Source organism: Odontomachus brunneus, unplaced genomic scaffold (assembly GCF_010583005.1).
Source record: "Odontomachus brunneus isolate Ranch 3 - 2012 unplaced genomic scaffold, Obru_v1 Obru_scaffold_165, whole genome shotgun sequence".
Lineage (NCBI taxonomy): Eukaryota > Metazoa > Arthropoda > Insecta > Hymenoptera > Formicidae > Odontomachus > Odontomachus brunneus.
The window spans coordinates 339,732-364,734 of NW_022639615.1; the positions used below are offsets into that span (position 1 = coordinate 339,732).

Below are 25,003 nucleotides of genomic sequence, written 5' to 3' on the forward strand. Positions count from 1 at the left end.
AGAGAGAGAGAGAGAGAGAGAGAGAGAGAGAGAGAGAGAGAAAGTTTTTATCGTGTTAAAGTGCAAAGTTTTGCACGTGTTTTGTTTGAAATATTTCGCATGGAAATCCTTGCACGATCCATCGTTTTTCCCATGATGTGCGCGTAATTTCAAGACTCGAGCTGATATTATGCGATCAATGATGAAGTGCGCGAAGGATCCCACTGTTACCTGTTGTTGGCACGAGCCGATCGTGAAAGCTCTGTGTTGCTGAACTCTTAATTTAGCGGCGAACCCGCACACCATCTCTCCCCGAAAACTTTTATTTCTGGTCATTTTTCCCCTCTGCGACCCTGGGCGAAATATTCTCGCTCAAACACAATTCTCTCTCTCTCTCTCTCTCTCTCTCTCTCTCTCTCTATATATATATATATATATATATATATAAGTATGATGATGCTTTTTTTATACCAGCCAAGTTACGAAGTCAATATTGGTATATTATTCACCTTTGGGACACGGAGGGGAAGGTCGATTTCTCCTTTTTATGAATATAAAATAATGAATTCCATTGGGTCGATTGGATTATAAATGGCTCTAAACATGTCGTTACGCGGCTCTGCATATAAGCTCGTAAATTCCGATCATTTCGATGGAAAGGAGAATTAGTATTATCTTTTTCTCGTTAAGAAAGAAAACGACGACAAAGTATATTTTCTCTGAAAATTCTCACGATGTAAATATACGCGAGAAACGATATCCGCGACTACAGGCGGGGCACGAAAAACCGTACACGTGCCGGTGGGAATAATTAATTTCAACATACAATGTAAAGTTTCAATTAACTTAATGGCTGTTTATTATCACGCGCGTAGTGCGAATCAATTTATTCTGCGAGAGCGGGACATGTATACACGTGCGATGAAAACACATTGGCGACCCACAAAATAACTTTGTTTATTTACTATATTTAATAATGCGCGTGCGCGATAAGCGTAATATATATAATTATTCGAGCGGCAAACACAGAGCGCGCATAATAAAAGAGAACGACATCAATTAACGCGCGCGTCGGAGTTAGAAAAAGATAAAAAAAAGGTAAAAAAAGGGAAAGGTAAAAAAAAATTTTGCTGGTACAGTCCGAATTCTAAATGTCACAGGTGAAATTCACAGAAAAAATTGTTCGTAGCGCGCAGAATTTACAGCGGCAGCAATACTTGCTGCAATAATTGCAAACAAATTTAGGCGTATGTAAGAATTATACGTTCATTTGTGGCTCTCGTTCTCTATCCACCGTAGTCAATTTTGATAATAAATGTGACTGAGGCTGTAATCTAGATTAAAAGTGCCACAGAGAAACTTTTTGCTAAATTTCACAATTAGTGCACTGAAAAAAGGATTTTGTTGCCGAAACGAAAATTTGGTACTGTGCTGACTAAATATATGCGATATCGCGCTAGTCATTTGTCGATTTCAGCTAATTTCTAGACAATTCTCGCTACGACTGCAAGACCACTTTTTTAACGACATACAGAAAAAAGATTTGGTCGTTGAAACTAAAATTTGGTTAAAATAAGATCAAACAAATGTATGATAATCACAATCAAAAAATTTAATTGCCGCTATTTTGATTTACTTAATAACAAAATAAATATATTACTGAGAAAGTAAGTAAAAATTTTTTTGTTGTAATTACCAAATATTTGGTTGATTCCATTTTAACCAGATTTTGGTTTCATCAACCAATCATCTTTTTTGCAGTGCGGATTATTCAGCGCGTTGGCTCGTTGCAATAGTCACGAATTGTCAAGCTATTTCGGACATAATTGTCTATACTCGATATCAGATCGCTAATGATATTGCCGATCTGATATTGAAACGCTGATAGATTGGGTCAATATCCAATGTTTGACGCGGAAGTTATTTCCCCCCGCTGGAAGGAATACGTTGCACCGCGTCAAAAGATCGAAAATGCAAAGCTCTCTCCGGGAGAGCTTATCTCGTTTCGACATAACTTTCTTGCGTGACAGGAAAGGTGAAAAGGGTCTTTCCGACCATTCGATTTTCATACGTTGAAGAGAGAGGTGTATGTGTGTGTGTGTCGGAGATGTATTGTGAGCTTAAAATCGTCTCGTCTCTCGCGCAGGAGACTTTCCGAGAAATGCAATACAAAATTCAGAAATTCGTGTTATCGCACAAAAACCTGCATGTGCGCGCATCTGATAACTCACGTCTAATGAAAACTATTTCGATGTTGTTCGAGGTATTGGCCGTGCGAAGACCCAATTTCGTCGAAAACATTGATAATAGGCAGATGTACTGGGCGATAATGCCGCTTATCGGTCGTGGGATGCAGGAAACTCTTAATTCACGTAGTGAGATAAAGGCGATAAGGCACGGCTCTACCCACGGCCCTATCTACCGTCCGTGAAAAATGCCCAAAGCGGACCCGAAGGAGGGACAGTTCGTGCGATATCGACCGTCATTAAATAAATTAGTGCTTGGCGATCTGGCAGCGAGCGAAAATTCGCGTGTCCGTCAAATCAGAATTCGCGTCTCAAAATGTCGAGACGCGCATACAAGGTCGAGCTACGTTCAGCGACTTGTTTTTAATTGAATAACTTTTAATTATACTGAGAGACAGAAAATGTCGATAAAACGTAAAATATTCATTCGCCACTGATAATATATTTATTGGATTGATCCATAAGTTCGTGCATCGTTGTCTAATTACTTCCCTGATGAAAATGATGTCTAACAACACTTTAAATTCTTTCTTGTGTAGAGAAGGGTTTCGAAATTCTTCAGAACAAAAGAGAAAAAGTGCTATTACACATTTGATACTTTTTCTTGCTCTTTCATTTTCGCCAGGATTGACACATTCGTATATTAGTATTGGGAGGATAGTTCCATACAGTTTTGGTCATCTATACTAAGAAACAAATATTTAAAAATTTATTAAGTGAGTACCATTAGCATATTTATATAAATCAAGATTCTTTTTATTTAAACTGAGTATTGTTTACTCGGTTTACTCAGTAAAATTTAAATTTTTTTACTTGAAATTCAGCGAGCCTAAAATTCCTCAATATTCCAAGTTTGACGAAACTTCACTGAGAAATAAGATGCATGGTTCGAAGAATATATCTTTGTGATCTTAAAGCGAAGTTCTTTCAAATCCGAGAGATTTTATTCAATGTTCGCGAGTGTGTTTCACGAAATGCAGTCGCGTGAAACACAGTCGAAATATTTCCAAATTGCGAATTTCCCGATCTTGCACGGAGACGTCCACTTTGCAAGCTCGGCCGAGAGAACATGGTGAAATCTAATTGAAGTCGCCCAGGACTGAAAACCGAAAACACGACGAATCTCATTCAACGCCACGAACGCATAAAACTGAAGCGAAATCGGCCGGGCGCGCGATTTAGAGCGTGCCGGCGGCAAGCACGTATACATATAAGCCGAAGGTGCACACACCTGGATTATTGATTATCGTGGCCGTGGAGAGCTTCCTGACGCGGAATACTTCGACTCTGGACAAAGACCTTATAACTCGAATGCAGTTCGTTCGCCCGGCGCGCTCTCTGCCCGCGTTTCGCTGTCTCGTTTTTCTTTCCTTCCGTGTGCAAGCGGAAGAGTTAACTCGCTCAACCCGTCGAGATTATAGTTGGCGCGCGCGAGCACTAAATTTAGCCGCCATTCGCGAAATCTGATTTCTAATCGTCGTCGCTGGACGCAAAAGCGCGAGATTATGCGTTTTGCCGGCGGTTGAAAGAACAATATTATGAAAAGACCAAAATTTACTTTTTAAAATATATGAAATCGGGCCATCTTTATATTTTCGATGTCTTAATAAGACAAATCGCACGATATAATCTCAATTTATCTCAATTTTGTCCAAAAATAGAGTTAAAAGGTTTTCTAATTAGGCCGATATGTAGCTTAAAATATCCTAAATCTAAGGGAACTTAAAAATGCAATTTTTCTATAGAAAAATCTGTTTCCCGGCAATATTGTGAACAAAAGTTCATTTGGGAAATGAATTGATTTCCGATCGTCGTCGCCAGGTGCAAAAGCGAACGCGCGCGAGATTATGCGTTTACCGCGGTGGCTGAAATTTGGTCGTGCGCGCACGTCCCGTGTAAAGCTGATTCCGCGCGATTTGCATCTCTGAATAATGCAGAACTCTTAATTAACGCCGTTTTCTAACAGACGACCGTCCGGAACAAGTGTCTCGCCGGATAAGCCATTCGCCGCGAATTCTCGCGCAATCGCGCAATATCTATTTGGCAACGTGTGTCATGTGCATTCATTCTCGCAGGCTTGTTATTGAAAAAAACAGGAAAGAGAAAAAGGGAGGAGCGCATAGGCAAATGAAAATACGCGCTCCTTTTTTATGTAAACTCAGTCAGTTGCGTATTGTTCAATCTGCGGAAAATACGAGAATTGCGAGATGTTCATGTGCTTTCCGGTGCATCGTTAAAAAAAAAAAAAAACAAGGGAAATGCAAAACTCGCTCATCGGAAGATGAAAATTTTCCCTCGTGCAACCATCGTGATTGAAATCCGAAATTCGAAACGCGTTTCTTTTTCCCAGCTCATCTGCATAGTTCCTTCCTTTTGTTAATCAGTCTCGTCATTCGTCTGTCTCATTATCCGTTTAATACGTCGCGCCGCGGCGTATGATACAGCGCGGCGCATTTTTAATCTATTTATTCGTATTTAACGAAGTGTGCTTCTCGGAACACACTCTCCGCGCTCTCTGCATGAAACACCGCGCAATCGCGCTAATGCTTTTAGGTCGCTCGAGATTAAATTTTTGTTTGAAACTCCACTCTAGCGCCCGTAGCGCGCAGTAGACGACAAAGAGATCTCCATTTTCTCTCTCCTTCTTTCTCTTTCTCTCCTGCACGAACGCACGTTACGTTTCCGGCTTCTATTTGATGAATAGCAGCAAGGATCCCCGATATTATCGATGAAAATGACGAATGTAATCGCAAAAATATATAGCGCGATTTCCAAACGTAATAACTTTAAACGGAGCACACGCAAAACCGCTGAAGCTTGAAAAATATTCGTGCGAAGCTAAATAAACACGGCGTTGCGTTGAAGAGGGGGCTTTAATTTACATTTTGCATGAGTTTATATCCCTCAAAAGAGAGACAAAGAATCGTGAGTACATAAAATATTAATTAAAAGGTCTTTTCTTCTTTTGTTACTGACGCTTCTGCGAATTAGTGAACTGGAAAAAATACGAGGACATCAATGTCACGTGTGTTTCGACACAATGTAATTGTAAAATTCCGAACAGATCGAAGTCACACGAGCGAGAAAAGACCGCAAGTATGTGGAATATTAATTCACAGTATTTTAATTGCACCACATGCGGAATAACGTTCTGAGGAGACGACGATATTTAATTAAGCACATCTCAACATCGTTTTCACACATCGTGATATCATTTTCTAAATTAAATATTAATCTGCCTATAGATATATGTATCAATTTCAAATCTACATTCATCTCAAATTTCTCATCATGCATGATATAATTATCTTAATAACGTGATAATTGCTCGTGTAACGCGCTCTCTCTCCTCGATTATTCGATTAGTGATTAAATTTCGCGATACGAAACTGATACATTGCTAAAACTGGTTTTTCCCGGTTTTTTTCTTTTTTTTCTCGTGTACGGTGTGTCAGCACATCGCGTTTCAACGTGGAAAATGGAAATAATCCGTTTTGTGAGCGCTCGAAACTTGTCGAGTACCATCTTCACTTTGATGTTTGACATAATCTCGCGTTTCATCGCACCAATGGCATTCTTCCATATTTCGAGAGATATTTCAGCAAATAAAGACGTGTTGTTCGCGCGCAATCTTGCGACTCACGGTGACATACGATTTAGGAAATAATTTGGAACGAGATTTTTCTCGTCTATCTTATTTCGATAATAAATGTGGCTGAATCTGTACAAGATATATAAAGGGAGCATCTCCAAACAGCACATACACACACAACACACCCACGCACCCATATCCATACACATACACACATTTGTGCACTAGATTTGTTTTGCTCTAAAGCAAATTTACTTTACGTTGTGTTACGTAACGTTCAAATTGATGTCAGATTTGCCGATGTCGAAATAGACAGCGAATCAATATCAGTACACGGAAAAAACAATTCTGTTGATGCTACCGAATTTTCAGTTGCTCAGAGATCAGACGAAAACTCGGCTGTAGGAACGGAAAAATTCCTTTATGAGGCTTCTCTATAGTCAATTATTCTCAGTTGTCTCAACCGAGTTCTAATATCGTTGAATGTTTAGACGAATATTTTCGACAACAGAAATATTAGTTTTCTTAACAGAGATATCGCTTCGGATCACCTAATTTTCAGTTGTTTCCTATTTGGTTGCATCAACTGAAATTTTTTTTGCGTGTATGATACCAGTTGTCAATAAGTGCGAGTCTAATTTTACCGGAAAATAGGGAGCCTCTTATATGCGGATCGGTGTTTGACAATCGCCGCTTCTCGGGGAAAATTCTCTACACTGAGAAAAAAGCGGTTGAAACATTTTTTGCTTGGACGAAATTCGTTCAAGCAAAGGTTCAGTCGATTGAACGAATTATATTGTTACTGCGAAGCAGCTTATAGTTGTACTAACGCGTAATTTTTTGTTCAATAGATAAAGAATATTCCTTTCAAAGTTTCAAAGATTTCTATTAAAGAATATTTAGGTCAAAGGATATTTCTTTGAAGACAGTTAACTGTCAATTTTGATCCAACTGCATTTTTTCCCTCTATTTATATGAAGATAATATTTAGAAATCATTTATAAATATTATAATTATAATTATAATTATTTATAAAAATAATATAAATAATTACAAATTACTTATAAATCACTTATCAATTGAGAAATTACTTATAAATACTCATAAATTTTTTAGTATTTTAAACGTTATGGATGACATTTTAGACAACGACCCGAGAACGACCGACAGACTGTACGTCTCTGAAAATGTATGAAACTTTAGTAGTAAATTTTTAACGAATTTGTGGGAGAGACGATTCTATCAGAGGGAAACTGACACCGGATCTCGCGGGGAAAGTGTTTCGCAGTGAATATTTGACGCGAAATCCGAAATGGAGAACACAAAAGCGTTGCGTCGCATCGAAAATTATTGTCATAGATCTTGCAATTTTCACGATGTTTATCTCAGACGTGATAAATAACGGAAGTTGTGTCCAAGATACGTATCAGACTGATACAACGAAATATGTAATGTGTGTGCTCCACACACGAGAGGGACGTGCGCATATAGAACCGGACGAAATTACATAATGCGGCTATAAAAGAGGAAAGATGAGTTTACTCTACGACAGTAGATCTTACAGCAGGTGTCCGAACGGCCTCCATTAGTCCGGAAGTAAGCACTTGGACCAACGTAAACTGCGAGTGCGTGAGTGCGTAAATTCGTAGAAAGAGTTCATAATTCACCGGCCACCATGGCATTCTGTTAATTTTGTGCCGACGTAACGGACAAAAGCCTGACACAAGCTTGAAAAGAATTTCTTCCTGTTATCGAGACATTTTACGATTTCAATTTGTGCGTCATCAAATCTTACGATTACATGAAGTGCTTTGTGCGATTTAGTTCACTTTTTTAGAGGGTTGAAGAGTTAAATAGAAAAAAGCTCGTCGACAGGTACCTCGTAACAGCGTGAAAATATATTTTAATTTCGCAGTTTTTTAACGCCCACTGGGACAATGGCGCGAAAATATTGCTTCTATCCTGAGAAAAAAAGGTGGTTGAGATTTCGTTTGAACGAACAAAATTCGCTTGCTTTGTTCGTTTAAGCAAATGTTCAATTCGATTGAACAAATTATTGCGTTCATCGTTGCTGCGATAAGAATTATTAATTTATTCAACGATTACGATTGGTCAGTAACCATAATGACGCAATTTAACAACGCACTAACGCGCAATTTGTTCAAAAGACACAATATTTTTTTGAAGACGGGTGATCTTGTCGACCCAACTGCTTTCTTCTCTCTCTGCACGACGAAGCGATATTTCGAAAGTACAGTTGTATTTTTTCACCGAGTTCTTATTATATAATTATTTGCATTGCACGGTGGATCTTGTTTTTCTCTTGGAGCGAGATGGCACTTTGTAAAAAGTCGTGTTTCTGTTGAACACATATTCTTACATAATTATTTACACTGCAAACACGTGCATAAGGTTGCGTTATAATAACACATGTTATCACAAGGTTACCGAGAGACTGCTGCAAACTATTTATAATTACGTTAACAAGTTTGTAATTCCAGTCAGTCGGAGTTCTTTGCGCGAAAAGGTGAGAAAGTTACTCTCTCACTTAGTTCGCGGCGTCCCGTCGTGATCATTCGAGTCTAGTTCTCGCGTTCGTGTTCTGTGACGACTAGAAGGTGTGATTGCGAGGACTATCGGAGAAACGCGCGAGTTCTGTGAGTCTGAAATTCTATACTATATATTCCTAAATTCTATATTGAATATACAAGATTGTATTATCATTTGAATCTAATTATTCTGTAACGATATTCGCATTATTCTGCCTCTCTAAAACGCTTGAAAAATTCTCGATCATCCACTTATGGTTCTTGGAAAGCGTCTTTAAAATCATTGTGCAGTGTCTGTAACATATTTTGCGTTGACACGCAATACGCATTATAACGTGTGTAGATAATGAAATAATATGAAATTACCGTACATGTTTAGGACGCGGCAAGCATGAAGGGGATAACAACGCTGTTCGCGATATTACTATTGTCCAGCTTCGGGCATGGCGAAAAGTGGTGGCAGTCGATGTCCCTTTACCAGATTTACCCTAGAAGCTTCAAGGATAGCGACGGAGACGGCGTGGGAGATGTCAATGGTATGTTCTAGCAATTACAATCCCTTGGAACTATCGGAATTTCGACGACAATGGTGCGCGGCGCAATTACCGTAAAAATATATCGCTCCGGCCAATACGATAATGATATTCTGAAGGCTAACAATGGCGAACTCGTCAATTTACGGGCTACTTTATCGTTGCGATTATCGGTTTGTTAAAGGCTCGTCTAGATTACGCGGGATAAGCGTAAAAGTTGAAATAAAAAGAATTTATTTTACTCACGGGGCTTCTCTACACTCTAACCTCCTTACACCGGAAATATTTCTCTCACTTAAGAGCAGAGGAGCGCGTAAGCGAAATAAATGATTTTTATTTCTTACTTCAATACTCACACCAAGCTTACTCCGCGTATTGCAGACGAGCTCGCAATAAGTTTACTCTTTCAACTCTTTGTGAGCCATAATAAGATGCGGTCTATTTTTAATGATTTTAACTAACTTATCGGTAAACTTAGTCGATTATATTGTTACTCTTATAAATGTACTAAAGATAAAGAAGTAAAGATAAGTAAGAAATTTAAATCATTAAACAAATTAAAGGCTCTTGACGCGAATCAAAATAAACAATTAATAAGGCAAATAAGAGCCAACAGCCGATTTCAAAAGCGCACTTATCGATTTAATCAAACAAATAGATGTACAATGGCTTATATTTATTTAAATTCAGACGTTTCTGCCCCGTTTTGGACTTTCTTTAGTGAAAAAATACATAAAAACGCAGTTTCATGCACATCTCTTAAAACGAGAAGAAACTGCGTTTTTTATGTATTTTTTTTCACTGAAGAGGGTCCAAAACGGGACCGAAACGTTTGAATTTAAATAAATATAAGCCATTGTACATCTATTGGTTTTATTAAATTGATAAATGCATCTTTGAGATCGTCTTATTTGCTTTATTAATAATTTAAATGTTTCACTATTAAATTATTATAGCAAGTAAAAATAAAAAAATAGAGAAAAAATTTTCTCAGACAAAAATCATTTTAAAGCTAACTATTAGGAATCGACACATTAAGACATTAAGAATTTATTAAGAACAATTAACAGTATTTTATTTATTTTTTTCAAAATTTTCTGTATCTATTTTTTTACAATAAACTGTTAAAATATTGATAATGTTTGCTGCAAGTTTCTTCTAAAAACGTAAATATCTCTTTCATATCGAGGAAATGTCGTCGTTATTTCCAGCAAATGTTAAGAGCGAGTTTGTTAGTTTTAAAAACTTGATGGTCATCATATTGGACCCGCTATTTCAAATTCTAACTTTTTTAGTTATAATTAGCGACCCCGAAACGTCAGATTTAAAGAAGCTTTATCGAGAAATAAAATGTATGGCTCAAAGGATTAATGAGTTTACTCCCTTAGACAAGTCTTTAATGATTGAGACTGATTGAATGGATTGAGACCTTTCGACTTTAATTTCGACAATAAATTTTTCCGTTGTGGGGAGACGTTGATTTTCCTTCGAAGGAATCGAACACGGCAATATCTTTAGACTCGACACGGCACGAAATAGTCCGGCAATTTATCTTCGATTTAAGAGAAACCAGTGAACGTAGAGTCGGGGCCGGGCGACACGGCCCAGCGACCTAATTGATCCCTGGGAGGGTCTGAAACGGTAGAAACGATTCTCAAAGAACGACCTCTCCTAGGTATCGAGAGTAAGCTACCGCACCTGGTCGCGTCGGGCGTCGAAGCCTTCTGGCTCTCTCCTATCTACCCAAGCCCGATGGTTGATTTCGGCTATGACATCTCCGACTTCACCGACGTCGACCCTATATACGGCACCATGGCTGACTTCGAGGCGCTCACGAAGACCGCGCACGAGCACTCCCTCAAAGTCATTATGGATTTCGTGCCTAACCATTCGTCCGACCAGCACGAGTGGTTCCAGAAAAGCTTGCGCGGCATCGAACCCTACACGGATTATTACGTGTGGCATAAAGGCAAGGTGCTAGCCAACGGAACGGTCACGGTACCGAATAATTGGGTAAGAGTCGTCCGTTCCCCGTGGCGACGCGCGAAACGGTCCGAGGAGACTCGTCGTTAAGGTCACCGAATTAATCCGAACCCCTGGAGCGAATCACGCGAGCTGCTACCCGAATTTCAAGTATCCTTTCTCTTTCTCTTTCTCTCTCTCTCTCTCTCTCTCTCTCTCTCTCTCTCTCCCCAGACGACGAAACGCGCGCGATTAAGTCGGCTCTTAATTATTATTAATCCACTATCTCGCGGCTGAGCTCCGAACGTGACGGAGAAATAGCTTTCTGGTTGCTCGACGTCAAGGGATGCGTTTAAGCGGATGGTTGTCGTATCGCGAGCACGAACGCTCGTTCGCTATTGCCGAGAACGAAGCGATTCGCGTTGTGTTATCTCCGAGAATGCACCAGCGATCTTAGTACAGTGCGCGATTCGGATTATACGTCCAAAGAAGACTCATCCGAGAATCTCGGTAGGTAATGAGAGGCGTGAAATGCGATTGCATAAAATTGCAAAGTAATTAATTGTTTCTGAGAAAAAACGTTTGATATTTGTCACTGCCCTGAAAAAACAGAGTGGTTGAGTTAATGAGACTTTGCTCAAAAACTCGTAATAATCGAGCAAATATTTAGTCAATTAAACGAGTGATTAGACACGCAAATTAATGCGGCGCTTTTTCCGAAGAAAGCGAGTCTTTATTTACGAAAAAATAATAAACGTGTCGGTGCTCGAAATATTCATTTCCTGATACTTTTCTCCGTCTATCGGATAAATCTCCTCTCGAAAAAAAGACGGTAGCTTCTCGAGTCGATGGAATCGAGTCGATGCATTTTCGGACCTCTTCCACGCTTTTAAAGTGTATATCAGCTAGGTGGTGTTGCAGCGGTCGAAATAGATGGTAATCCGATTAGATCCGCTGAATAAGCCGCATGAGGGAGAACCTCTCCCCCAAAGAGCAAATCATATTTGCAGTCTCAGCAGCATATTTTCCAATTGGAAAGCAAATGAAATGTTATGTCTGATATACTGCTTGACTGCATCGTGTTCGATGCTGTTTTATGAAGTTATGTTGTCAGTTTCGCCAAGTTATTTTAAGTTTAAAGTTTAATTTTAAACTTTAACCTTCTTTATAGGGCAAGACTCCTAGGATATGACAAATGAGTTTTTTCCTTTGAACTTAAAATAGTCTTTAGAGATATTTTAGTATCATTTTTGAGACAAAAAAAATTGTTGATAAGAGATATCAACCGGTATAACTGTTGTATCAGTGACCATTCAGGGAAAACGTTTAGAACCACTCTACTAGTGTTCTAAAGAGTTAAGGTTCGCACTCCAAAACCTACTAAATAACGGGAACATATTTGAATGTTGAACGAAGTTATGATTGCTTAAATGTAAAAGAATTAGTTTACGCATCTAATACATAGTTGTTGTGTGATGAGAATCATCGAGTGATTCGATGATTTGGCCGGCTATATATACACGCAACTTATCGCTGCATTAACACACTAATTTCAATAGATACGATGTTTCTTTGAAGGCAGTTGATTTTGTCAGTCTAACTGCTTCTTTTTCTCAGTATGTAATCGCGTAGAAAAATAATTTTCACACGGATAAAACAACTCCATCAGTGTAACTGAATTTTCTTTACTCGTAGGACTAAATGAGTCTTACTTGTACGAGCAGAACAATTCCTGTAGGATGTTTCTGCTCATCGGTCAATTACTCTCAGTTATCTCGAGCGGGTCTTAACGCTACTGAATGCTCAGACGAATGTTTCCTGTCATAGTAACGGAGATATCATTTTTCGCTAGCGAGTTTCTCGTCCCGATTCAATTATCCGAACTGAATTTTTTCCTGTGTATAAACTTTGATCGAGAAATCATTTTTTTAATTAAATTCTACTGTATTAATAATCCTGTATGCATATTGCTACTGCCATTTCGCTAAAAAATATAGTTTGGGGCCAAAAATGACTATAATTTTAGTCAGATCAAACACTTTTTTCTCTCAGTATACATGATGGATCGCTTTGAGGCATCTTTCGATAAGCATCGACAGCGACGATTTAGAGAGAAATTGAACTGAACCTAACCAAATCGAGCACGAGCGCCTTCAGTAACGATGAAATTCTCGTTGGCCGATCGATCAGCCGAGAAGCCCCGCGAGAAAAAAGAGAAAAAAAAGAACTCGTCCCGTTAAGTCGAACGGATCTGTTCCTTCTTATATTCGTCGAGCGGATATATTACGCCTTTAATATCTGAAAAATGTACTCCGTTGTATTGCTTGGCGCTAGTTGAATGACGATCCGTCACCGCGTGGCTGCAACAAGCCCACGTGGCTCGCAATATTTTGCCGGCTTCGAAATTCCCTGTCACGTAGACAACACGTAGCAACACTTACGGATTAACGCGCGCCTTTCGTTCGTCGCGGAATGCGAAATAACGAAACACATACGACGAAACGGGAGATGCAGCGTCGACATCCCAAGCCCGTTGCAAAAGCGCTCCGTCGCGACCTCGCAATATTTCTTCGTAACAGTAAGCGGCTCCAACGCGCTTCCAAACGTCTGTAGGTGTGCTAAGCTCCAAAGGCATAAGCCGGATAATCGAAATGACGAGATGATTATTCCCGTGCACAGGTGAGCGTGTTCGGCGGACCGGCTTGGACCTGGCACGAGGCGAGACAAGCGTATTATTTTCATCAGTTCGCACCGCAGCAACCCGACCTCAACTTCAACAACGAGGAGGTGGTGACCGCGATGCAGGTACGTCACCAATGTTCATGAAACGGCCGCGATTAGATTCGCCCGCCATCGAATTGGACAGTCTCCAGCTTGGTCGGAACTTCTCAGTGCGACGAACGCGATTCCGCGTCCGCATCGGGAAGACTTTAAGACTTTGAGACTTTAACTCCGGACTACTAATATCTTTCTTCAATGCTAATATTCGCCCTTTTGCCGGGCATTCTTCAGTTATTCGGTCTCAAGAAGCTTTCTGTTGAACAGCAAGGGATTAATAAGAGGGAAAGGAATAGTGAGTAAAACTGCTAGGGGAATTAATAAGAAAATATAAAATATGTGCAATCGCAAATCCGCATAAATGAGGCGATTTTAACGGAAGGGATAGTTTCTGCAACATATTCATCGAGAAGGTGGATATTAGTAGTCTAGGGTTAACAAACGGATTGAGAGAAATTATCCAGTAAAAAATTAGCAAATTAATAACATTAATAACTCTGGACACTCTGATTACTCTGGAAGACATTAAAACTCAGATCTTCCTGTCAGTGCGGTAGGTGACTAGGTAAGTCTCATGCAATTATCCGTCTGACCATTTGCCCGCGATACGAATTCATGAATTGTCGGATCGCGTGACTTAAATTTAACCCTTTCGCTACTAATTTTCTTTTTTAAGGGTACAACTTTTTTTTACTTTTACTTCACTAGATATATTAATATAATGTAGTTCTAGCAAAAATTTTTTTAAATTTAATATTTGGTGTCAAAAGTGTAGGGTCGGGATGTCTCATTGGGGTTTTTGGGAGAACATATTTGTCCTAATGGTAATAATTAAATCACCCAATGGTGATACATTAAAAAATTGGCCTTGCAGTAATTGTCTAGATACAACAAATTAGCTAAAGTGAATAAATGTCTGCCAAAAACCACGCATATGTTATATCGCAATATGATGTATCGTATATGTATTGTATTTGATCAATATAGATGACAGAGAGATAGAATTTTTCTATCTGAACGATTTGAGAAATTTAACAAGAGAACCTCTCTATAGTGTCCATTCAAATTAAAACCAATCATATTTTTCACAAAAGTGATTGTTGTCATTTATAAAAGTGACAAAAAAGACTAACGACGACAGACAAACAAATATATGACTTTCACCTAAATTTGCTAACAGGCACTGTTAGAACATTCACAGCTGCTGCTGTAAATTCTACGCGCCACAGGTAATTTCCTATACAGAAACAAAAAACAGTGATATATTTTAACTGCGACATTTAAAATTCCTGGGCCAGCATAACAATTTTTTCAGCTCAGAGTGATGTATTCTGAATGTCAAAGCAGCTGTTTATTCAATGTAGTTTCATAATCATTAGTTATCATTAATGGCGGCGAAAACATATGCCCCGTTGGAAGAGTTAAGGCTCTCGCGGCCGCATATGGAAAAGAAAGAAAAGTCGTAATTAAACGTCCGTCCAATCTCGATCGAAGGCGCGATATCGGATTATCTTGTTATCTCATTGCCCTCGGATAACCGTGGCGAAGCAGAGACGACGGGATTACACTGTCGTTCGGTGTGTCACACGAGGATGAGAAGAAATCCCGCCGTTGGTGCACATCGCGCGTAACGGCGCCGAGTTTTCCCACTGCCGGCGGATTTTTCTATCTTCCGTGGCAACGCGCAGCGAAAGGAAACGTTTCCCCTTTTTTTCTCTCCTTTTCCGCGCGCTCCCAGATAGCAATTCACTCGTGAAAATAATTCGAGTGGCGGGAAGGATTGCGCGCGCGATTGAAAACGATCGACGTCGCGCAACGCCACGTCCGTCGATGGTAATTAACTCACTGCGATGAATCAACGGCCGCTGAAACAAAATGACGGGGGCAAGTGTTTTCGCGTCCTCAGCGCGATCGCGCCGTCCCGTTTGAAGCGGATGCAATTAGTCCGTCGCGCGCCGCGGCGAGCATGAAACTACGTCCGCAGCATCATCAGCGCGCGGACGCGTAATTTGCCAATCTCTTTCAGAGGGACGTTCCGCGGCATCGTCGTGCGTGTGCGCTCACATCGACGAGTCGGCGGGAAGTGCGATGATCGGTAATGATCGTCGCGGATCGCGCGCGATAACGACTGTCCAGCGGGCGTGAAGCGAGATAATTACGATCAATTTAGCAAGCAGAAGTTCGCCCACCCGGAATAACGACTCTCAAATAAATGATTCACCGCTTAAATCAAGCTTCTCATGCTGTCCTCGCGTGGAAGATTGAGGGGATGACCGCGTGCTTGAAGACTACCGACAAAACACCGACTTTTTCCTACAAATTTTACTGCTTAGACAGAATTACAAGTGTTTTCAAACACTGAAAATGCGTGCAATGATGGATTGCAGCGTTGCTCAATACGTGGGAGAAACGATGAAAAACTTTTGAATCGATATTTCGAGCTGTCAGCTGGTGTAAATATTCACAAAAGTTCTGCGGAGAGCTCGTACGTATTGTCTTTCTGCAAACTTTTCAGATATTTTTAAGCTTCTGGATTCAGATGCGAAGATACAGCAATGTTCTTTAAACATTTTTTTACAGCATTCACACTTTCGGTATGTACGAGTTGTGGAACTTTTGAATTAGGCAAATATTAACCTGACCTTTTTATATTATAAATTTTAGAGATTTTACATTATAAATTTCTTTTCTCGTTTTCGCCACATATTGAACAGTGCTCCCATTTATTTTTGCACGTACTCTTATTGCGTAAAAGCATTTATAATTCTGTACAACTAATGCGACGTAAATTTTGCAGAAAAATATCAGTATTCTATCCGTAAAGTTTTCAGCACCTTAAATAACATAATTTCATGTTTTCTTTTTCTTACACTGCGAGAGACTGGTCGTTGCGCGAAGATCTCGCGGGAATTTATATTCCGCAATCAAGTCCCAGCGCGCGCGCGCGCACGAGTAGTAATTCGAGAAACAGCGAAATGGCGGAATATTCGGTCGTAATATCTAAAGTTGCAAAGTACGGCCGTGCACGCGATAAAATCCGAAATTGGACGAACTATCGTGTGAGCGAATGGCGCTTCGCAACGTCGCGTGATGGCAATCCGCGGGCGTTTTTGCGCTGGCCTGAAAAACTTCGCGAAACTCCAGGTCGCAGGAGATGCGCACGGAACGTTTCATTGCCGTGCCTCTTGTTCCGTGATTACGAACGCGACTCGCCGGTTCTCTTTTCATTTACGGTACGTAATCAAATTTCCAGATCAAACTGTACCTCACAACAGAGACGTCGTCGAGCTTTTATGCGATTCCTCTTCACACCCGCGGGATTGTTCCACGACGGTGATGTGCTTCTTCTTATCGCGGCTTCAATACCCTTAAATTCCTTATATCGCGGAATTCTCCCAGAACGTGCTATATTCATGACATAAAAGTCGGATGAGAGGGAAGTACGGCACGGTGTTCTCTCTGTCTGCACGCATTCAGTATTATCGAATGTCGATTCAAATCAAAATCAATTTTCAAATTTAATTTCGCATTATTCGCATTAACTGTCTGTCTGGCTCAAATGCCGAGAGAATCGTCTCCTGCTGACATTTCATTATACCAGATGAGGCAAACGAGGTAAAGAAACAAGCCTTTCTAATGTTAATTGAAACACAGAGAAAAATATCGCTCTGCTGCTAAAAAAAAGTGATTATTCGGTTGACTTTCCTCCTTTAAAGTAATGGCTATCTCGAACAAAGAATATATTTTCTTGATGACAGTCTTGGAAATATACTCATTGTAAATTGTGGAAAAGCTCATAATTATGTGCTAAAAAAAAAAAGTAATTCTTTTTAGAACATTGAGAGAAATTATTCGATAAGAAATTAACAAACGGATATTTCCGATCAAAGTACCGGTCAATTTTTGTATCCGATCCATCCGATGAGAAATATCGGTTCATAATTATTTGATCGATTTATCTGATGAAATGCCATTATGATCGGAAGTATCCAATTTAACCGGATATTCTGATTGGATATAAAAATTGATCGGTATTTTGATCGGAAATATCCGTTTGTTAATTTTTTATCAAATAATTTCTCTCAGTGAGAAATATTATAATACAAAAGTGTATCAGGGAAAAAGTGAATTCAACTTTGCGCAGCAAGCAGCGGAATTGTCCTTTTAATTGGATACTTTTGGATATTTAATATCTAATTTAAAATCATTTTGGATATTTAATATTAATTGGATATTTAATTGGATCGAAATGTTACGCGTTTACTGGAATTCAGAGTGCATTTTCAACAAATTTGATGTTCATGATGAGCTTATGATGAGCTTATGATGAGCTCATGATGAGCTTATAGAATCACAAGTAACTTGTGAATAACTTGAAACAAGCAACATTTCCGTGCGTATAAAACAAACGAAATCGAGTTTCACTAATAACGAAGTCCCCCTCTCATTCTTTCTCAGCTATCTCGCGCGACTTCAATTTCGCATCGTGTATCGCAAAAATGGTAATTGAATTTACACAAAACCGAGATCTCTTCATGCTTTGAGCGCGAGCCATTGTTCCCAGCGAGCGGCTTTGTCGCGGCGGCACGTGGCATAGCGATTTAATCCCGCTCGGAACGAGGCTTTAGCTGAGGCATACACAACTCGCTCTGTTTCTGCTGTCCCCAGGACGTCGTGAGATTCTGGCTCGACAAGGGGGTGGACGGCTTTCGAGTGGACGCGGTGCCGCATTTGTGCGAGCACCCGGACTTCCCGGACGAGCCGCTCACGGGCAACCCAAACCCCAACGATTATGGCTACACGGAGAAAATCTACACCAAGGATCAGCCGCGCACCTACGAGATGGTGCGAGGCTGGCGCGCGGTGCTGGATGAATACTCGGGCGACAGGGTCATGATGATCGAGGCGTACGCGAACATGACGATGACGATGAAGTATTACCAGTACGGCGCGCACTTCCCCTTCAACTTCGGCTTGGTCACCGACACGAATCGGGACTCGACCGCAACCGACTTCAAAACACTGATCGATAGGTGGATGCAGAATATGCCCGCGGGCGCAACCGCTAACTGGGTGGTAAGTCTAGCGAGAGGAACGAGTCTGGTGGGGTCGCCCGCGGCTGTGTGTCGGCCTGATTAGGCTCCGCGACACTTTCCAGCTAATCGAGATCCTAATCGTTCATCAGCGCGAAAGAAGGGCGCGACATCTCGAATCGGCCCGTGTTTCCTCGTAGTCGGCTCGCCGACGATTATCGCCCATCGACGGGCTCGCCAGCTTTAAACGAGGATGGAGCCCGAAATGGAAACGAGGCTAGAATCGTAAATCATGCTGGTGATAAACGGCATTTCTCGCGCGTAACGTGTATTTTCTCAGCCCCGTTTACGGCGGATTTTTATTTCTCGCTGCACGTAGCCTCGTTTACATTTCGGCACTCCGAATGAAGGCGACGTTTCGCGGTCTATTTTCGAGCAACTGTGTTGTGCGAGACGAATGTCCATCTCGACTTTTACTTTTATACCTAACACGTTTATATCGATTTATTTTGGAGGAACTCCCTCCACAGGTCACATTATTGGTTTTCATATAATTGTATGAACAGTCTTGGTTTGTTTATATGAGGATATACGAAAAAAATATCGTGTGGTACACATATGTAACGCTATAATAAGCATGTTAAACGTTGGTTTGATCCGTAAATTCTTTTTAAACAAAATCCGTAAATATTTTTAAACAAAATATATTTTATTGTTGTTGAGAACAACTCAAATCAATAATATACGCGCCATGCTGTTCGACGATTTTTTTTCTTATCTTTTACGTAATTTCATAATTCCCTTCTTCTACAACTTTTATACTTTGCCGGCGAAAAAACGTTCCAAGTGATTCTTTACATCTTCTAAAAGAATCAAGTTTATGGGAACTTAAGGGAGTTCTATAATGAGCAAAACAGACGATAATTGGAGGGGGCAATGCGGGGTAAATATGATGGGTGAGGCAAAACATCCCTGCCAAACTCTAACAATGTTTACGGAAGTAAAAAAGCATAATGCAGCGAAAAAACTCGCCACTGTTTTCCATTTTCAAGCTACAACAAACAAACTGTGCTTCTTTAAGGATCTGCAGGAGTCATAGCGGAAATCTTTCGCGGAGAGCCGCGTAATAGGCATCGCTCGGCGACCCACTTTTTCTACTTAGTTTTTAATTATTTTAATGAATTTCTTGATGTTAAGTACCGGTATTTTATTTTCATAAAGTCCTTATAATATGTAAACAAATATAAAAAAAAAACAGACAACCGTAAATTTTTTTGCATAATTACTACAAATAAACAAGTAATTAAAATTTGTTTTTTATAAAAAAATTCATTTTCTAAACTATTGTCAATATTGAAACGGCAATTTAGGCACTTATCTAAGACACCCTAAAGTATTTTGTCAGAATTTTTCGCTACGTTGTTTCTTATTATAAATTAATAATTTTTGAAAAATATGAAAAAAATCACTATTTTCTACTGTATGGATCAACCTAGTAAAATTAAACATATTAAATAAGATGAACTAAATTTGAAAGTCATCGATGCGTCACACATATGTGACGCCGAACACGTTAACGATCTCGTCGATGTAACTTTGCGTAGCTGCCGCGATATTTACCGGATATTTACCGCCAAGTACCGATAAGTACCGAATCATTTTGCAGGCCGGCAATCACGATAAGTCCAGATTAGTGAGCCGTTACGGAGAGCAACGAGCACAAGCCGTGACTATGATGACCCTGCTGCTACCGGGCGTGGGTGTGACTTACAACGGCGAGGAGATTGGCATGGAGGATACGTGGATCTCATGGGAAGACACCAAAGACCCGCAAGGTTGCAACGCTGGCAAAGATCATTACCAGACAGCTTCCCGGGATCCTGTGAGGACACCGTTCCAATGGGACGACACCACCTCGGCTGGTAGGTCGCCGAAACAACTTCTAGAATCGTCGCGTTGCCTCTTTCCAGCGAACTCGGGCGAAACATAAATCGAGCTGGTGGTCGCTCATAGGAACCGATTGCGAAAATTCCCGGAGTTCATTCACGGCACTGAGGCAACTCGACGGTTCGACTTCCGCCAACGAGAACGGAGAATAATTAAAATGTCGACCGTTTTCTGGAAACGACGTCGTGTCGTTCGGCAAATAATATTGCGCACTATTATCAGCCGCGGAACGCACTTTGAAACCGACGAAACTGGATGTTGCTTGAAAACGATCATGACATTCGCGAATAAATTTCAAGTATTTCCTTCGCCGAGGACTGATTAATCTGTCGATAAATAGCGACAAACCCCATTAAATAACCAGTCATGATAGAAACCGGTTCGCGCCAGACGAAATGTGCCGCCTGAACGTCAGTCTGTCTCGTGTCACGAGCCGCGTGTTAAGAATCAACGTGACGTGTCGGCCGGGTCGCGTGTCAGATTTTGAGATTTCGGGAAGAAAGCGGGTGACAAAAAAAAATGGACAACCGGAAAACAGGTTGCTTGTCGTTCGTGTTGCAATGCCATCACCTGCCAATTTGGATTTGTCACTTGTAGCCTTTACAAAAGAAAAAGAAAGAAGGAAAAAAAGAAAGTTTCACCAAAGCGCTTGCGAAATCGTTCTACCATACGCGTAGTATGTGTTAATATTGTAAGTGGGATTTAACGCCACAAAGTTCTGCTGAAAGACCTGTTGAAAGACACGTGAGATATACTTGTTCCATGATTTTTAGGATTCTCCACGAACCCGAAAACGTGGCTGCCAGTCAACGAGAATTATAAGACCGTCAATTTGGCCATAGAAAATGAACGCAACAACTCCCAATACGCTCTATACCAGGCGGTTTCTGCTCTACGAAAGTGGCCGGCAATAAAACAAGGAAACTTGACTACCAAATTATTGCAGGACGATGTGTTTGGTTTCGCTAGGTAAAGACGTCGTGAAGTATAAACGGGTACAGTGCATAGACGGGATGAAGAGAGAGAGAGAGAGAAGCGCGCTTATCTTTCGATAATCACGCGTCTTAAAAAAGTGCGAAAATATATTTATCGGAAATATATATTTATATAAATATATTTATATGTAAAATAATAAATATATATTTAATATACATAATATATATAATATACATTATATATATATATATATATATATATATATATATATTTAATATATATATATATTTAATATACATAATATACATTATATATATTTATATATATATATTAAAATTATATATATTCAATGTATTAAAATAGGCGTTAAGCGCGATGTCGAGGTCAAAAGTAGAATGAAAATCTCGACCCGGATAAGAACAAAGTACGTATTTCTTATTACAGGGAAGTGGCCGGAGAGAGGTCGATTTATGTAGTCATAAACTTCGCGGATCAGGAGCAAAATGTTGACTTATCGGCGCTCGTCGACTCATCCAAGCGATTGAAAGTTTATTATGCCACTACGAATGCTCATTCCCTCATTGGGTAAGTTCACGTCTCCTTGCGCGCATGCACACTCACGCTACTGCATGCGACATGTGCGCATGTGTATGTGTACGCGTGTATGTGTGTGTTTGTCGGAGAGGCACGTGTGATTTCATACTTGGCCGTTCTCATGAAATGTTTAGGAACCCCGTGGACGACGTTCGCGCTTCGCAGATCCCTGCATCAGCGGCCGTGATATACGCCAGCGAGGAGTAAAGCTACGGGCGGCAATCTACGGAAACGAGTATCCGAATGAGGCATCATGTTCACCACGTAATTCCCATAGTTCCCTCAAGACGAAGAGCGGCGAGCCGTTCCGGGATTTTGCCTTACCGCTTTTGTATCTGCGCGTTATGCTGCAGTCATTTTATTTATTAATTTCCAGCGAGTGCGCGTATCCGGTTATAACCGGACCCGCAGTCTGCTAGTTGAGTCTCTTCGCGCTACTCTAGCAGATCGGAGCGAATCTAATCTAAGTGGAGATCTAATCTAAACGAGGCTTAGATTAAATGATACATTATAGCCACTAACAGATTATGTTACATCATTAAAAGGCAATTTCGCACTCTCACGTCGAGCTTACTTTGTTTCGTCCCCGAGCTCCCGTAAACGCACTCGACGCATTGCCGGCGCGAAAATCACTCCCAGACTATAATATCGATCAAGGTTGATCCTTCCTACGCTGAGTACTCTAAAGGGCGTAAATCGAGAATTTAATCTCCCCGTTCCACTTCCTTCCACATTCACCGATATCCGACAGCTGAATTATATTAGCTATGCCCGTTCACACAATACGGGCTCTTAGCGCGATATAACGTCCCGCGGATCTGGCCATCATATCACCGGAGAAGATTCCATAAATTTCTCGCAATAAGATCTGCCGCTTTTCAACCCCGTCGTTTGAAAGCGACGATCGATCGCGACGTCGCGGCACTAAATAATTGATAGAACCCTTGCTACACAAAACCGCGATATTAATGTGGTATTTGTCAAACAAATTTCGGCTATATTGGCAATATTTATAAAATTCATTAAAATAAATTCGATAAAATCCATTGGGAATGGATGGTTTGTAGATCCTTACAGATCCTCGTCGTAATTGAATTTATCGGCCCACTTGAGTCTTTACTCTTGATGTCACGATGAAAGTTACGTAAATTATGCTCGTTGACACATGAGTCAATTGCATCCTTACATTATTAAGCAAAATCACGATATCAATGTGATATCGCATAAATCATTATCACATAAATATCGATTATATACAGTATTTATACAATTTGTTAAAATAAATTTTTGTCGGAAGAAGATGGCTCGTAGATCCTCGTCGTAATTGAATTTATCGGCCCACCTGAGTCTTTACTCTTGATGTCACGATGAGAGTTACGTAAATTATACTCGGCCGTTGACACACGGGTCAATTGCGTTCTTACACTATTACTTGAGCAAACTTGGCGCTCGAGATTTCTAAGTAAACGTACCTCATCCGAGTCACATACGCGCGAATCAATCCAATCTGTAGAATCGGATGTAGTACGAGCATCTCCAGCTTGAACCCGAGAATTTCAGCTGTTACATACGTGACACTCGCTGCGACCGTGACTGATCTGCATCCGCGTGCGCTTTGTAAACCCGACCTGCGCCAACCGAAACGTAGACTCGCGGTATCCAACGGTAATCGTCGCAAATAGAAACTAGCTTGAAGAGCACTCGTCGCATGACGCATTTGGGAATCCGAACTTCAGTCTGCGGATATCCACGTATCCGAATTGCGTGGATGACCGGCGACGAATAGCCTTGGATCTTCCCCTCGAATTGTCCCGCGATATTCGGAATTCGGCGCATTCATTAATAACGAAGCATTCTCGCGTGCATTACGCTCATCGTTACCGTCCGCCGCTCTCTTGGTCTCTCACCCTCGTTATACGAACAATAGAACGTGTGACATTGTGCTTCGACGTTGTTGATTGAGTTATAATAGTTGTGTGTATACGTGCGTGTCCGCAAGAGTGTGCGCACGCAGAGTATTTCCATAAATTTTGATAACAGAAATGACGATGCCGCTTTTGTTAAGCGTCCCTTTACATCATTTATTGACGACGTGCCCGTTCCCAGCAATTGTGTTAAATGTGAGAAAGCCAGTTGTATATACATGTACATACTTCCTGTCTGCTTCCGTTCCAACAAAGCGATCAACAACGAGCAGCACTCTGGCGAGTATTCACGAATTTCGCGTGCCCTGCCTCGAACTTTCTTTGTCTTCTGCTCCAGGTAGACAGAAACTTCGGGGTCTCTCGAGTAGAAACGGATTACAACGGTCGCAATTATTCAATGAAAAATCAAAATTTAACCGCGGAAAGAAAGAATATGGAAAGTTCTGCCGTTCTGAATGGAAGGCGAAATTTACGACAACGATCTACAAACCATCTTTTCCCGATAAAAATTTATTTTAACGAATTGTATAAATGCTGCCAATGCAATCGATATTTGTGTGATAAACGCCATATTAATATCGTGATTTTGATAATACACTAAGAGAAATTATCATATAAAAAATTAACAAACGAATATTTCCGATCAAACTAAATAAATTCCGATAAATTTTTCTATCCAATCAGGAAACATACAATGAGAAATATAATAATTTTTTGACCGGTTTATCTGAAATGTTATTATAATCAGAAGTATCCGATAAAATTTAATCGGATATCCTAATTGGATATAAAAATTGATCGAAAATATTCATTGATCAATTCATTAATTTTTTATTGGATAATTTCTTTCTTTTTTGTCCTTACATGTAATGTAAGAATGCAATTATCTCGTGTATTAACGACTCAGTATAACTTTCTTCGTTTCTTCG

The 25,003-nt window shown here is 40.3% G+C and overlaps 2 protein-coding genes across 7 annotated transcripts in view; one reads left to right on the top strand and one right to left on the bottom strand.

Moving 5' to 3' along the window:
* Window positions 1-22,711, top strand: part of LOC116851057 (alpha-glucosidase-like) — a 48,289-nt gene extending 25,578 nt beyond the window's left edge. For 2 of the 5 annotated variants that reach the window (XM_032830083.1, XM_032830082.1), the window contains 9 exons: window positions 8,319-8,474; window positions 8,746-8,902; window positions 10,575-10,912; window positions 13,541-13,666; window positions 18,308-18,715; window positions 20,339-20,594; window positions 21,393-21,588; window positions 22,000-22,140; window positions 22,284-22,711. In XM_032830083.1, the coding sequence (XP_032685974.1) occupies window positions 8,758-8,902; window positions 10,575-10,912; window positions 13,541-13,666; window positions 18,308-18,715; window positions 20,339-20,594; window positions 21,393-21,588; window positions 22,000-22,140; window positions 22,284-22,356 (1,683 nt within the window). In that variant the 5' untranslated portion in view covers window positions 8,319-8,474; window positions 8,746-8,757 and the 3' untranslated portion in view covers window positions 22,357-22,711. Of the gene's footprint in view, window positions 1-226; window positions 233-8,305; window positions 8,475-8,745; window positions 8,903-10,574; window positions 10,913-13,540; window positions 13,667-18,307; window positions 18,716-20,338; window positions 20,595-21,392; window positions 21,589-21,999; window positions 22,141-22,283 lie in introns of all 5 variants that reach the window. The other 3 variants (XM_032830085.1, XM_032830084.1, XM_032830086.1) reach the window with 3 other exon arrangements.
* LOC116851055 (calcium/calmodulin-dependent 3',5'-cyclic nucleotide phosphodiesterase 1-like) overlaps window positions 1-25,003 on the bottom strand; it is a 92,093-nt gene that overhangs the window by 34,852 nt on the left and 32,238 nt on the right. The gene's annotated exons all lie outside the window — the stretch shown is intronic.